The sequence below is a fragment of the Asterias amurensis genome, chromosome 3, assembly GCF_032118995.1.
Source record: "Asterias amurensis chromosome 3, ASM3211899v1".
In the NCBI taxonomy this organism is placed as follows: Eukaryota; Metazoa; Echinodermata; class Asteroidea; order Forcipulatida; family Asteriidae; genus Asterias; species Asterias amurensis.
Window position 1 is genome coordinate 21248790 of NC_092650.1, and position 15856 is coordinate 21264645.

Here is a 15856-nt window from a genome sequence, read left to right on the forward strand (position 1 = left end):
TTAACGTTTTAATTTTTAATTTTCTTGACCTGTTCTTGAATGTCTTTGATATTAGTTGTGCTTTATTTGTTTATTGTTCCTTTTTTTTACCAATATGAAAATATATTTTGATTGAGTTGAAAATTGAAATGCATTGAAGTCCAGCGCCCGACAATCGAAAATTCAGAATAAGAAAACGTTAGTAACAACCGTAGAAGTAAGTTAACATTGTAATATTGTTTACTAAGTACACCAGCCGCCGATTTCACCAAACTCTTTCTAACTTAGGATTAATCTTATGACTTAGGACGGGTTAAGTTCCACATCCAAATACGTAGGACGCATTGGACACATCCTTAGTTAGAACGGGTTACTCATCCTAATTCGAGATAGGATTAATCCTAGCTTTTGTTTGTAAATCCCATTAATCAAAGACTTATCTTTGTTCTCCCACTGTTTTATTTTTATTTTTTTTTTTTACCTTCCCATTGGTTTTGAAAACGAAAACGGGAGCGAGGACGTCGCTCTGTTACATACCCAGATCCCTTTTGTTAAAGGGTATTTTTTTATGTACTTTTTCCTAACAAAAAACACAATGTCCACAGATTTACATTAAACTTACACAGTTTGAAGATTATGATAGGGAAAGCTTCCCTTGAAATATTACTTACTAAGGTGCTGTAGTTTTTGAGAAATGAGTAAAAGTAATAATTTTCGTCTCAGTTTTAGCATGTAAAAACGTATTAACCAGTTATGCTATGGTTCTGGTAAAATTATCATAACTGGTTAAGGGGATTTTACATGCTAAAATAATTTTGGTCTCATGAGGCCAAAACTATTTTGTGACTTGTTTTACTCATTGCTCAAAAACTACACAACCTTAGTTAGTAATGTTTGAAGGGAAGCTTTCCACTATCATTATCTTCAAACCCTGTAAGTTTAATGTAAATCTGTGGACATTTTGAAAGGGTACCCGAATCCTTTAAAGTCCTCTGTTTCAACGGGTAGACACGCCTATCATTTAAACTTATAATTCGATAAGTTAATCCAGTACTCTAAACTATATGGACAGCATGCAGTTCGAAAACAAGCACGCTCGCATTTTAAACGTTAAAAATCTAGCAGAAAATGTTTTGCCATGTAACATAAAGGGTGACAAGAGGTCGTCAAATAGGGGTTGGCAAAAACTATAGTGGAGGATGTATCCCCAAATTCTTCTTGTTTTGCTTTAGGGTTAACACAAAAATGTATAATAATATTAAATTTGGGTTAACCATTATACATGTACAACGATGGGTAAAGCCAAAATGAATATTCTATATCTCCGATGCAAATTTCACATCTGTAAAAAAATATACGAACAAAACCACCAATAACCAATGTATTGATCAGCACTTATTCGATTTTTTTGTATGTGCTTTTTTATTCTTCTTCAGATTCCACCGAAGCGAGGAACTCGTGGTCTCCTGACACCTGAGAACGGCATCAACATCCGCCTCGTTCCCAGGAAAGATGTGACAGTCATTTAAATATCAAACCCTCATTTCAGCTGACGGTATCAGACCACATGTAAAGTACAAGGCAATTCGAATTTAATAGCCTGAACATGCTCAAAATAACAAACCTGTGAAAATTTGAACTCATGGTCGTCGAAGTTGCGAGATAATAATGGATGGGAAAAAAAACCTTGTCACGGCGAAGTTGTGTACTTTCAGATGCTCGATTTCGGGACCTCAAAATCTAATTATGAGGTCTCGAAATCATACTCAAATATTTAAGTTGAAAATTACTTCTTTCCCGAAAACGACGTTTCTTCAGAGGGAGCCAGTTCTCACCATGTTTTATATTATCAACAGCTCTCTATTGCTTGTTACCAAGTAAGGTTTTATGCTAACAATTGTTTTGAGTAATCACCAATAATATCCAGTGACTTTTAGGTACAATTCGTCGCGTTATTCTCATATTGACGAATCGGCAATTTTGAGCAAATTTGGGTTTTTGCAGTTTTGGGGTTAGTTTGTCTTCTGAATTCATTTCTGAAAGTTTTGAACCGAAATAACATCTCCTTTTTAAGATATAGAGTCTTAAAGTTGGCGAATATTTTGAAGGCTAATGAACGTTTCTTGACATACTGACGAATAAGTGATTCGCCACTCCATAAACACATAAATATACAGTTTTGTTTTTTACATAGTGACGAATAGGCAAATGCGCTGGTAACCACTCCATTTAAGTGACGTATGAATGGTATGCCAGGTACCATCGGGTTTCTCTGAAATGAGGTCAGTTGTTACGGTTTCATAATGCGGGTCACTCGAAGCTAAAACATAATTTTAGATAAAAGGAACATAGTTTTGAGGTAAGCATAGCTCTGAAAGACAGATTATTTCAAACTGACTTTATAGATTAGTTTGTATTATTCAGTCCGTTCAATCTTCAAGCTAATCTTAGTAATTCAGGTACCTATCGTGCCGAAAAAAGTTAATTGTGGGCACTATACTTGTTAAATTGTCAAGTCTAAAAGATGTTGCTCATGCTTGGTATTTTTTGTCAGGATTTGCTCTTACTTCAAGAATGAATAATGCTTATTCTGTTTTCCAATAATGTGGCAACATTGAGTGAAGCCTCGAGTCTGGATGGAATACATTCAACAGTAATATGATTTTATAAATCAATGGTTTTACCAATAATTGTTTTGGAGCATATATTATAATTCTTATCGTATACCAGAATTTCCTGTTGTAGCCTAAACAATCTTTGATTGTTAAATGAAATCTTTCAAAAGTAGTTCAAACAAAATCAAATGATTATTCCAAGAAGGAATAACTTGGACAAATTACATACCTCCCAATTACTGTGATATCTGGAGGTTAACAAGACCAAAATGAAATGGAAAATCTCATGTGTACTCCCTTTTAATATATGGAAGTTTTGTCTGTTTTTTTTTTTTTTTAGTCCGGTCTGAATATACGTTAAACCTCACCCCCCCCCCCCCAATCCACACTGTGCAAATGACACCCATCCCCTCCGACCTCATCAACCCCACCCTCTCCCCCCACCCCCAAAAAGAAGGAATTATGGACCAGTGATTCGCTCAGGATTTAACAGTTAGTCTTCAATTTAACACAAATGAAAAACAAGGACACGTTAAGTTACGTGCATTAATGTTAATATTACTGACGAATAAGCCCAAGCGCGTAGACTTATTTCTTTACATACCGACGAATCGGGCACAAAAAGTGACGAATAGGCGCGTAAACGAGAACAATGTTTTTTTACATACTGACGAATAGGTTTAAAAGGCTATATTGGTTATTTTAGGTCGTTTCATTTTAAATAAAATAAACAAATACCTTCTATACATTCCTAGAAACATACCTTCCATTTTGCAAGTGATAATGTATGATACAAAGATATGAAAGCAATGGATGAATACGCGTCAAAACTTCAAAGTGGATTTACTCGGAATGCACTTTTTCCCGATTCGTCACTATGAGAAAAACGCGACGAATTCACTCGAACAATTCTGAACACATAGTGGGCGGACAATTAAGATTTTGATTTCACGGTGATGGTTATGTTATGATAGTTGTATATAACTTCACTAGAATAATTTAACACTGAATAAGTTTGACAGCAACTGTATAAATATAAATATTAATAGTAAACTTGCGGGTACAACCATGGGTAGAAACTGGTGGCTCCGAAAAGAGCCGGTTTGGTCTCGACGTTTCGAACAGTATACTCTGCTCGTCTTCAGGAGAGCAGGGTATACTGTTTGAAACGTCGAGACCAAACCGGCTCTTTTCAGAGCCACCACTCCTTCAAAAGAGTTTTTACCCATGGTTGTACCCGCAAGTTTACTATTAATATTTATATTTATAGTTGCTCTTATTCTCCACACCATGCAAAGCTTCAAACACCATTAAGTTTGAATCTGCATAGACATGACCGCAAATACTTGGTACAGGGATCGTTATGCGTGGAATGAGGTGCATGCTGGTCTAGCTAGTGATCAAGTTTTGATTGCTAGCTAGACCAGCATGCACCTCATTCAACAGTTAGCGCTTGCGCAATGGGTATTCGCGAAAAGTTATATGTATCGTAATGCTGATTTCCTTGTAAATTGTAATGGTGATATCGGACATTGTATTATCATAAACTCAACAGGTCAAGGGTCACTAGTCATGACGTGTGGATACATTATGAATATTCAACAAGCGTTTTCATCATTGTTGATTTCCGAAAACTGTTTAGAAGAAAATCCAAAGATACCATTAATTGTTTGAACTATTCTGATAGAAATATACAAACTTTATCTACTTGCCGGTCTAATGATTCCATAGGTTAATACACTGTTTTTTCTTCTTTTTATGAGTAAAATAGTATTGCTGGTTTTGTTGATTTTTGCTCGAAGTACCTGTAAAAAAAATTGCAATCATGTGAATAATATTCATTTACACATTTGAGAGGTGAACTAACTAAACATGCCAGGTTACGGTCGGGAAAAAAGTACCTGCATTATAAACTCAGACTTATAAGTACCGGGACACTGTTAGGACCTGACAGCTCGCTGTGTCATCACAGGTAATCGCATCATAAATCATAAAGTTATTGGAAATGGTATTACTTTGCAGACGACAAGTAAAAATAAAAGCTCGTAAAGTGCAAATCACTGAATCACTGAAGAAGAAAAAACAAGGCAAAACAATTTATAACAAAGGTATAACTCTGTTTTAAGATGTAACGAAGAAAAAAAGATAATGACCTAACGTTTCGACCCTATAGGCCGATCCAAGTGCTGGGCCTATAGTTTTGTGCACAAAGACATGAGAAAATCGTTTTCCTTTTCACTTTTTTATGGGATTGAATGTCTTCCTTGATAATCCATGAAGTTTCCTTGATATGGCTGCTTGATATAACAACGTACTACATTCTTGAAGTTTTTAAGCAGAAAGTAAAATACTGAAATTCTGACAAAATACCCTGCCGATGTAATGCATTTTAGCGACATTTATGCAGGTTCTGCGTCTTTGATCCCTAACTCGCCTAAGACAAGCACCTTTTCCAAGATGATTCGGCTTATTTTTTTGTGTGCAAATATTTTTGGTCAGTGATCTACATTGGTATATCATGGTGTCCTGTTAAGGAAATTGTGTTATTCGTTGAGGAAAACATTTAATTTCTATAAAGAGTGAAAAGGAACATGATTTCCTCATGTCTTTGTGCACAAAACTGGGCACATGCACACCCCAGCCGCGGTGATAAACACTTGCGCGCCCGGTGCGCGTCGGATCGGTCTATAGCAAAGACCTTCTTTCGAGAAAGACTTAGGCCCCTTTAGAATCCACGGCTTTGGCTTTGGATTCGGCTTCAGGCTCCGTTCTCTCGTCTGAAGCCCCGAACACCGAGCACGTATACGCAAAGTACGCGCACATGCCAAAAAACAACCGCGGGGCCAAGTTAGTCTGAGCCGAATCTTGAGCCGAAGCCTTGATTCGAAAAGGGCCTATACTTACGGTCGAAACGTCAGGCCATTAACTACTTTGCGGTGTTTATAGACCTTTATCACGGTGTGGCCATCATGATTTTAATCCATTCCAACTCATTGTCAAGTCACCAAGCTGAGGCTGGACGCATTTTTTTCTTTCGTATCACACGCTGGCCACGGGGTCAACAGTGAAGGGATTCGGGAAAGCGCTCATACATTCTGCGTGTCTGCGATGGCCAACGTGTGGTACGGAGAACAAAAAATGCAGGCTGGGCGAAATAATAGTCTGGTGCCATCCGCAATGAATGTTAGCATTCAATACTGATACTGGAAATAGGGAACATGACCAAGATGGTGACAGCGTGATTAAGGTCTGTACCATAGATCCTTGCGGTTGGTATTAGCAATTTCCAAAAGCTACTTCTATGTTCTCTATAAATACAATTAGCAACAAAAATTGGTAACAATAGAACAGAAGAAAAGTATTTAGTGTAGGCTATACAAAGTTACTAAGATATAGTTATAATTAAATAGCCTTTATTGTTTGTAGAGGTGTATTATTCATGCACGAGAAAGTTCCCTTTTACTTGCAATTTCGTTGTATGCACATTACTGGCGGGCTGGGTTCTTTATGTACTTCTATCATCTATCATCATGGCTTATGCAGACTTTAATTATATGAATAATTAATCTTGCAAATATATAAAAAAAAAAAAAATTGCAGATTGCCAAATTCCAGTTGCATTATCAAAGAAAGTAATAGTTTGTTAATAAGTGTACTCTGACAAATTCAAATGGATTACTTTGTGTGATTTCTTCAGCTCTCTTTCAAACACTTGGAACCTGCTAATCTGGTCTGAAGCGAAAAACATAAAATTATTACCATTTAAAATGTATTGTTTTTGTTTATTTATAAGGACTGTTTGATGTTTTCACCCCAGTTTACCCTAGTGAATCGGAAGTAGGAATTAATCTCACGACCTCCTCCAATCAGTCCTTAAATACTAACTTATAAATAAGCCATTTACAAACTATGCCGTCCAAAGTGTAGGTTGATACTTTGACTGGCCTTCTTAAAGACCTGCTTGAACGAAAATGTCAGGTCGTGAACTTTGCTGAATTTCACTTAAAATGTTTTAAATGAATAAGGAAATCGAGGAAATATGATTATATACAGCTTTCAATTGTGTAAAAAAAACAATCATTTCGAATGCCCTTATCCAGCGCTTTTCTGAGAGATTTGAGAAAAGCCCCGTTACATAACCACTCTCAAAACGTCATAGTTGGGAGCTCCAATTTGTAAAGCCGCTTTGTTGCAGCGTGGAGGTATAACAAAGCAAACTCCCAGACAAGACGTCAGCGGTATTGTCCTTTGACTTGTGCCGTCCACGGCGGAAGTGTTTTAATTTTTCAAAACCTTTAGGTTGAGCCTGATTTTTTTAATCGATAATTGTACACAAATCAAAATTACATTAAAATGGTGAACAAGTGCTTTATAAACAAGTTAAAATACAATTTCCGTTAAAAACATTCCGCTCAGGTAGCTGTTCAAAAATGTCGAGTGCATTCCTACCATTTTTAAAAATGTGAATCCTGCCCTTTATTTTGGTTCATTTTTTTTTTACTCAACTTCAACAAGTTTATCAACCGCTTGTTTTGTATGGGTTTTCCAAGGAAACAAAATCAGTTGTATTATCTATTGATACATAAATATTTATTACCAATACACTGATGCTTCACATGATCACGGGCTATAATATCTAGGCATACAGGAGGAAACATACCCGCATTAAAATCAAACAAATCGTGTAGTCTCTCATAAAGTCAACCTTGGGATTTCCATGATGAATTCAAAAAGAGAGAAACGTGATTGTAGGTTTATGTAAACAAGTAAATAAGAACTTCATGGTACGACTAAAAGACTAACTGAGTGAGCTTTTGTAGCAACAACGACTTATTCTCATGAAATGAAGGGGGGGGGGGTCAAGAAAGTTCAAGAAGTTTGTCCCTTGCATTGCATATGATGCAGTAGTTGTTGCTATACGGAAATTCATGGAGTTTTTCTACTTTAAGTTTGTAATTGCTAACATTAGATAATTTATTTTGCTAACATACAGTTGCTGAATGCTGATAGTGTTAGCACTTTATGTAATCCACCATAATTATCATTAACTAACTAAACTGACAAACCTGTAGAAATTTGAAAATAGCGAAAAACCGACTAGGCCTACGCATTTGTTTTGCATGCATGACATTGATGCAAACAACAACAAAACGTTTGTATTTAAGTGCTAACATTGGATAATTTTTTTGCTAACAGACAGTTGCTGACAGTGTTAGCACTTTATGCAATCCACCAACTAAACTGACAAACCTGTAGAAATTTGAGATCGATCGGCTATCTGGGTCACGAGAAAATAGTGAAAATCGACTAGGCCTACACACTTTTTTGCATGACATTGATGCAACAAAACATGAATAAAATGCTGACTAAGCGATAAACTCCAAACGCAAAGTTGAGTTATTTATTTCTCATCAAAAACATAACATTCAGGCAGAAACATTTCAAGGGATTGTTTCTACTATCATCATTATTAGACCATGTAAGTTTGATGTAAATCTGTGATCTTCACGTTTTCTGTAACGTTCCTTTGAGCTCTTGTTCCATCTGTTAGACTAAACACGGTTGTTTATATAATACGTAAACAAGTAAAACACGATTCATATTAAAAGTTTTAACAAATAAAAAACCTGTTGTTTGATTAAAAAAAACCTGTTGACACTTTTGATAAGAAAAACATAAACAACGGCATGGTAAGGGGATAAATATGGAGAGAAGAGAAATAGTATTTTGTTTACTCAATATTAAAACTAAAACTACTTAGGCCAACAAGATATAATAGTACTGTACTATACGGTTTATGCAATTAGTTTGACTCTGCATAGACATGACCGCAAATACTTGGTACGGGGATCGTTATGCGTGGAATGAGGTGCATGCTGGTCTAGCTAGTGATCAAGTGTTGATTGCTAGCTAGACCAGCATGCACCTCATTCAACAGTTAGCGCTTGCGCAATGGGTATTCGCGAAAAGTTATATGTATCGTAATGCTGATTTCCTTGTAAATTGTAATGGTGATATCGGACATTGTATTATCATAAACTCAACAGGTCAAGGGTCACTAGTCATGACGTGTGGATACATTATGAATATTCAACAAGCGTTTTCATCATTGTTGATTTCCGAAAACTGTTTAGAAGAAAATCCAAAGATACCATTAATTATTTGAACTATTCTGATAGAAATATACAAACTTTATCTACTTGCCGGTCTAATGATTCCATAGGTTAATACACTGTTTTTTCTTCTTTTTATGAGTAAAATATTATTGCTGGTTTTGTTGATTTTTGCTCGAAGTACCTGTAAAAAAAATTGCAATCATGTGAATAATATTCATTTATACATTTGAGAGGTGAACTAACTAAACATGCCAGCTTACGGTCGGGAAAAAAGTACCTGCATTATAAACTTAGACTTATAAGTACCGGGACACTGTTAGGACCTGACAGCTCGCTGTGTCATCACAGGTAATCACATCATAAATCATAAAGTTATTGGAAATGGTATTACTTTGCAGACGACAAGTAAAAATAAAAGCTCGTAAAGTGCAAATCACTGAATCACTGAAGAAGAAAAAAACAAGGCAAAACAATTTATAACAAAGGTATAATTCTGTTTTAAGATGTAACGAAGAAAAAAAAGATAATGACCTAACGTTTCGACCCTATAGGCCGATCCAAGTGCTGGGCCTATAGTTTTGTGCACAAAGACATGAGAAAATCGTTTTCCTTTTCACTTTTTTATGGGATTGAATGTCTTCTTTGATAATCCATGAAATTTCCTTGATATGGCTGCTTGATATAACAACGTACTACATTCTTGAAGTTTTTAAGCAGAAAGTAAAATACTGAAATTCTGACAAAATACCCTGCCGATGTAATGCATTTTAGCGACATTTATGCAGGTTCTGCGTCTTTGACCCCTAACTCGCCTAAGACAAGCACCTTTTTCAAGATGATTCGGCTTATTTTTTTGTGTGCAAATATTTTTGGTCAGTGATCTACATTGGTATATCATGGTGTCCTGTTAAGGAAATTGTGTTATTCGTTGAGGAAAACATTTAATTTCTATAAAGAGTGAAAATGAACATGATTTCCTCATGTCTTTGTGCACAAAACTGGGCACATGTACACCCCAGCCGCGGTGATAAACACTTGCGCGCCCGGTGCGCGTCGGATCGGTCTATAGCAAAGACCTTCTTTCGAGAAAGACTTAGGCCCCTTTAGAATCCACGGCTTTAACTTTGGATTCGGCTTCAGGCTCCGTTCTCTCGTCTGAAGCCCCGAACACCGAGCACGTATACGCAAAGTACGCGCACATGCCAAAAAACAACCGCGGGGCCAAGTTAGTCTGAGCCGAATCTTGAGCTGAAGCCTTGATTCGAAAAGGGCCTATACTTACGGTCGAAACGTCAGGCCATTAACTACTTTGCGGTGTTTATAGACCTTTATCACGGTGTGGCCATCATGATTTTAATCCATTCCAACTCATTGTCAAGTCACCAAGCTGAGGCTGGACGCATTTTTTTTCTTTCGTATCACACGCTGGCCACGGGGTCAACAGTGAAGGGATTCGGGAAAGCGCTCATACATTCTGCGTGTCTGCGATGGCCAACGTGTGGTACGGAGAACAAAAAATGCAGGCTGGGCGAAATAATAGTCTGGTGCCATCCCAATGAATGTTAGCATTCAATACTGATACTGGAAATGGGGAACATGACCAAGATGGTGACAGCGTGATTAAGGTCTGTACCATAGATCCTTACGGTTGGTATTAGCAATTTCCAAAAGCTACTTCTATGTTCTCTATAAATACAATTAGCAACAAAAATTGGTAACAATAGAACAGAAGAAAAGTATTTAGTGTAGGCTATACAAAGTTACTAAGATCTAGTTATAATTAAATAGCCTTTATTGTTTGTAGAGGTGTATTATTCATGCACGAGAAAGTTCCCTTTTACTTGCAATTTCGTTGTATGCACATTACCGGCGGGCTGGGTTCTTTATGTACTTCTATCATCTATCATCATGGCTTATGTAGACTTTAATTATATGAATAATTAATCTTGCAAATATATAAAAAAAAATTGCAGATTGCCAAATTCCAGTTGCATTATCAAAGAAAGTAATAGTTTGTTAATAAGTGTACTCTGACAAATTCAAATGGATTACTTTGTGTGATTTCTTCAGTCTGAAGCGAAAAACATAAAATTATTACCATTTAAAATGTATTGTTTTTGTTTATTTAAAAGGACTGTTTGATGTTTTCACCCCAGTTTACCCTAGTGAATCGGAAGAAGGAATTAATCTCACGACCTCCTCCAATCAGTTCTTAAATACTAACTTATAAATAAGCCATTTACAAACTATGCCGTCCAAAGTGTAGGTTGATACTTTGACTGGTTTTCTTAAAGACCTGCTCGAACGAAAATGTCAGGTCGTGAACTTTGCTGAATTTCACTTAAAATGTTTTCAATGAATAAGGAAATCGAGGAAATATGATTATATACAGATTTCAATTGTGTAAAAAAAACAATCATTTCGAATGCCCTTATCCAGCGCTTTTCTGAGAGATTTGAGAAAAGCCCCGTTACATAACCACTCTCAAAACGTCATAGTTGAGAGCTCCAATTTGTAAAGCCGCTTTGTTGCAGCGTGGAGGTATAACAAAGCAAACTCCCAGACAAGACGTCAGCGGTATTGTCCTTTGACTTGTGCCGTCCACGGCGGAAGTGTTTTAATTTTTCAAAACCTTTAGGTTGAGCCTGATTTTTTTAATCAATAACTGTACACAAATCAAAATTACATTAAAATGGTGAACAAGTGCTTTATAAACAAGTTAAAATACAATTTCCGTTAAAAACATTCCGCTCAGGTAGCTGTTCAAAAATGTCGAGTGCATTCCTACCATTTTTAAAAATGTGAATCCTGCCCTTTATTTTGGTTCAATTTTTTTTTACTCAACTTCAACAAGTTTATCAACAGCTTGTTTTGTATGGGTTTTCCAAGGAAACAAAATCATTTGTATTATCTATTGATACATGAATATTTATTACCAATACACTGATGCTTCACATGATCACGGGCTATAATATCTAGACATACAGGAGGAAACATACCCGCATTAAAATCAAACAAATCGTGTAGTCTCTCATAATGTCAACCTTGGGATTTCCATGATGAATTCAAAAAGAGAGAAACGTGATTGTAGGTTTATGTAAACAAGTAAATAAGAACTTCATGGTACGACTAAAAGACTAACTGAGTGAGCTTTTGTAGCAATAACGACTTATTCACATGAAATGAAGGGGGGGGGGGGGTCAAGAAAGTTCAAGAAGTTTGTCCCTTGCATTGCATATGATGCAGTAGTTGTTGCTATACGGAAATTCATGGAGTTTTTCTACTTTAAGTTTGTATCTAATTGCTAACATTAGATAATTTATTTTGCTAACATACAGTTGCTGAATGCTGATAGTGTTAGCACTTTATGTAATCCACCATAATTATCATTAACTAAATAACTAAACTGACAAACCTGTAGAAATTTGAAAATAGTGAAAAACCGACTAGGCCTACGCATTTGTTTTGCATGCATGACATTGATGCAAACAACAACAAAACGTTTGTATTTAAGTGCTAACATTGGATAATTTTTTTGCTAACAGACAGTTGCTGACAGTGTTAGCACTTTATGCAATCCACCAACTAAACTGACAAACCTGTAGAAATTTGAGATCGATCGGCTATCTGGGTCACGAGAAAATAGTGAAAATCGACTAGGCCTACACACTTTTTTGCATGACATTGATGAAACAAAACATGAATAAAATGCTGACTAAGCGATAAACTCCAAACGCAAAGTTGAGTTATTTATTTCTCATCAAAAACATAACATTCAGGCAGAAACATTTCAAGGGATTGTTTCTACTATCATCATTATTAGACCATGTAAGTTTGATGTAAATCTGTGATCTTCACGTTTTCTGTAACGTTCCTTTGAGCTCTTGTTCCATCTGTTAGACTAAACACGGTTGTTTATATTATACGTAAACAAGTAAAACACGATTCATATTAAAAGTTTTAACAAATAAAAAACCTGTTGTTTGATTAAAAAACCTTTTGACACTTTTGATAAGAAAAACATAAACAACGGCATGGTAAGGGGATAAATATGGAGAGAAGAGAAATAGTATTTTGTTTACTCAATATTAAAACTAAAACTACTTAGGCCAACAAGATATAATAGTACTGTACTATACGGCTTATGCAATTTATAGATCGTAATTAAGTAATGCCCTAAAATATCGCCTTGGCATGGAAATGATCTGCGCACATACATTTTGTATTCGTTGTTTTGGTTCAGATTTTAACTATAAAAACAACTAATTTATCAATCAGCTTTCAGTAAAATATAATGTGCCTACTGGTTGGTGTACAGCCTAGAAAAGGTTACAAACTATCACATCCAAGTAGCATGATGAAACATTCGCCTCTCTTATTACTTATGCATGACGTCGTAGTTCTTACCCAAGAGGCTGGGCGCACGTTCCCCATCACTTGCAGTGGCTGCGCCCATTGTCCATTGATATAGAATAGAAAAACTAGATCGGCCGCGCGTACATGATGCGCGGGTTCTAGCATGGGACCGCCATTGCCTATCTCCCGTGTACATTATCTGGGCCCAATTTCATAGCGCTGCTTAACGGTAAGCAAATTTGCGTGCTTACTGTAGCAGAAAAAAATTGCTTAAGCCTTAGCGTATTTCACAGGTTAGCACAAAAATTGGGCGGCCAGGGCCCAATTTCATAGAGCTGCTTAAGCACAAAGTTTTGCTTAAGCAAAAAAATCCTTGCCTAGTAAAATTAATTTACCGGTCAAAACTCCACTCAATTGTTATGCTAAGTAAACAATAGCTAAATACCAGTCACAAGCAATGTGTATGGCATGACATTTTTGCCAGTAACATGTGTAAAACAAGCAAGCTATTTTCGTGCTTAAGCAATTTTTTTGCTGAAGCAGCTCTATGAAATTGGCCCCATATTGCGTGTTTACTTCGGATTTGCATTGTGACGTCATTTATTTTCGTGCGGTAAGCACCGGAAGGTTAGCATGCCTTTTCGTGTGCTTACGGTTAGCAGCGCTATGAAATAGAAATTGCAAAGTAAGCACAAAATCGGCAGCTAGGCAGCGCTAGCGCTTTACTCAACTTAAACAAGTTGATCAACCGCTTGTTTTTTTTTATGGGTTTTCCAAGGGAACAAAATAAGTTGTATTATCTATTGATACATGAATATTTATTACCAATACACTGATGCTTCACATGATCACGGGATATAATATCTAGGCATACAGGAGGAAACATACCCGCATTAAAATCAAACAAATCGTGTAGTCTCTCATAATGTCAACCTTGGGATTTCCATGGTAAATCAAAAAACAGAGAAACGTGATTGTAGGTTTATGTAAACAAGTAAATAAGAACTTCATGGTAGGACAAAAAGACTAACTGAATGAGCTTTTGTAGCAAAAACGACTTATTCAGATGAAATGAAGGGGGGGGGGGTCAAGAAAGTTCAAGAAGTTTGTCCCTTGCATTGCATATGATGGAGTAGTTGTTGCTACATGCAGTTTTTCTACTTTAAGTTAGTGTCTAAGTGCTAACATTACATAATTTGTTTTGCTAACAGACAGTTGCTGACAGTGTTAGGACTTTATGTAATCCACCATATAACTAAACTGACAAACATGTAGAAGTTTGAGATCGATCGGCTATCTGGGTCACGAGAAAATAGTGAAAAGCCGACTAGGCCTATACACACGTTTTTGCATGACATTGATGAAACATGAATAAAAATAATGCTCACTGAGCGATAAACTCCAAACGCAAAGTTGAATTATTTATTTCTCATCAAAATACGACATTTCAGGCAGAAATATTTCGAGGGATTTTTTCTACTATCATCATCATTAGACCATGTAAGTTTGATGTAAATCTGTGATCTTCACGGTTTTGTTTTCTTATCAATTCTGTAACGTTCCTTTAAGCTCTTGTTCCATCTATTAGACTAAACACGGTTGTTTATATTATACCTAAACAAGTAAAACACGATTCATAAGATAAGGAAGAACAAATAACAACCCGTTGTTTTAAAAAATCAAAGACTTGTGACACTGTTGACAAGAAAAACAAAAACAACGGCATGATAAGAAGAGAAAAATGGAGAGCGAGCGATTTGCAACTTCCGGTGTATTTTCGTGGTTGCAGTAATGTGCGGGTTCGTCTAAAACTATGAAACAGTAGAATCATGTGCGCATCGTTAAAACTAAAATGATTTAGGCCTATAACAACAAGATATATTAGTACTGTACTATATACGGTTTGTGCAAGTTATGGACAGTAATCAAGTAATGCCCTAAAATATCGCCTTAGCATGGAAATGATCTGCGCACATAAATGTTGTATTGGTTGTTTTGGTTCAGATTTAAACTATAACAAAAGTGACAGACTATTACATCCAAGTAGCATGATGAAACATTCGCCTCTCTTAAGACTTATGCATGACGTCATAGTTCTTACCCAAAATGAGGCTGGGCGCACGTTCCACATCACTTGCAGTGGCTGCGCCCATTGCCTCGTTTTGAGTTAGCATTGTGACGTACATTATGCATAAATACTATAAGAGATGCGTATAATGATGCAACATGACTTTGGATAACAACGTGTGATCTAAGATTAACTATAGATATAATTATGAATTATAGTAATTTTGCGAGTACAACCACGAGTAAAAACTCTTTAGAGGGAGTGGTGGCTCTGAATAAAAGAGCCGGTTTGGTCTGGACGTTTAGAACAGTATACTCTGCTCGTCTTCGGGAGAACATGTGATGTGTTGCTCTCTTTAAAGCACTCGCTTGTTGGTCTGATCTGTCAAATAAAACAATATATTTATCATTTTTAAAAGATAAAAACGCTTAAAGTGTTTGGGTATGTCTATTTGCTCTGTTTAATTGGAACCCACTGCATAAGAAAACAACTTCATAGTCTCATTCTAAAATCACATTGCTAAACACTACACAATAATTCAAAGGCACTGGACACCTTTGGTAATATTGTAAAAGACCAGTACCACCTAGCCCTATATAGGACTCTTTCTCTGTACACAGGAACAGAGTCCTAAGTATTGAGGCCCGTTTCTGGGGCGGAAAAATTTCACAGCTTCATAACTTAAATCTTACCTGCAACAAGCCACTAATTTCAACAGATTC

The 15856-nt window shown here is 36.3% G+C and overlaps 2 protein-coding genes across 3 annotated transcripts in view; one reads left to right on the forward strand and one right to left on the reverse strand.

Annotated features, from left to right (window-relative positions):
- Positions 1 to 6362, forward strand: part of LOC139935266 (cytochrome P450 3A31-like) — a 24519-nt gene extending 18157 nt beyond the window's left edge. The window contains exon 13 of the mRNA XM_071929777.1: positions 1416 to 6362. Coding sequence (XP_071785878.1) covers positions 1416 to 1508 — 93 coding nt within the window. The 3' untranslated portion in view covers positions 1509 to 6362. The remainder of the gene's footprint in view (positions 1 to 1415) is intronic.
- The window catches only part of LOC139935265 (uncharacterized), a 32165-nt gene continuing 22549 nt past the window's right edge, over positions 6241 to 15856 (reverse strand). Inside the window, exon 15 of one of the 2 annotated variants that reach the window (XM_071929775.1) lies at positions 6241 to 15515. In XM_071929775.1, the coding sequence (XP_071785876.1) occupies positions 15347 to 15515 (169 nt within the window). In that variant the 3' untranslated portion in view covers positions 6241 to 15346. The remainder of the gene's footprint in view (positions 15516 to 15856) is intronic. The other variant, XM_071929776.1, reaches the window with a different exon arrangement.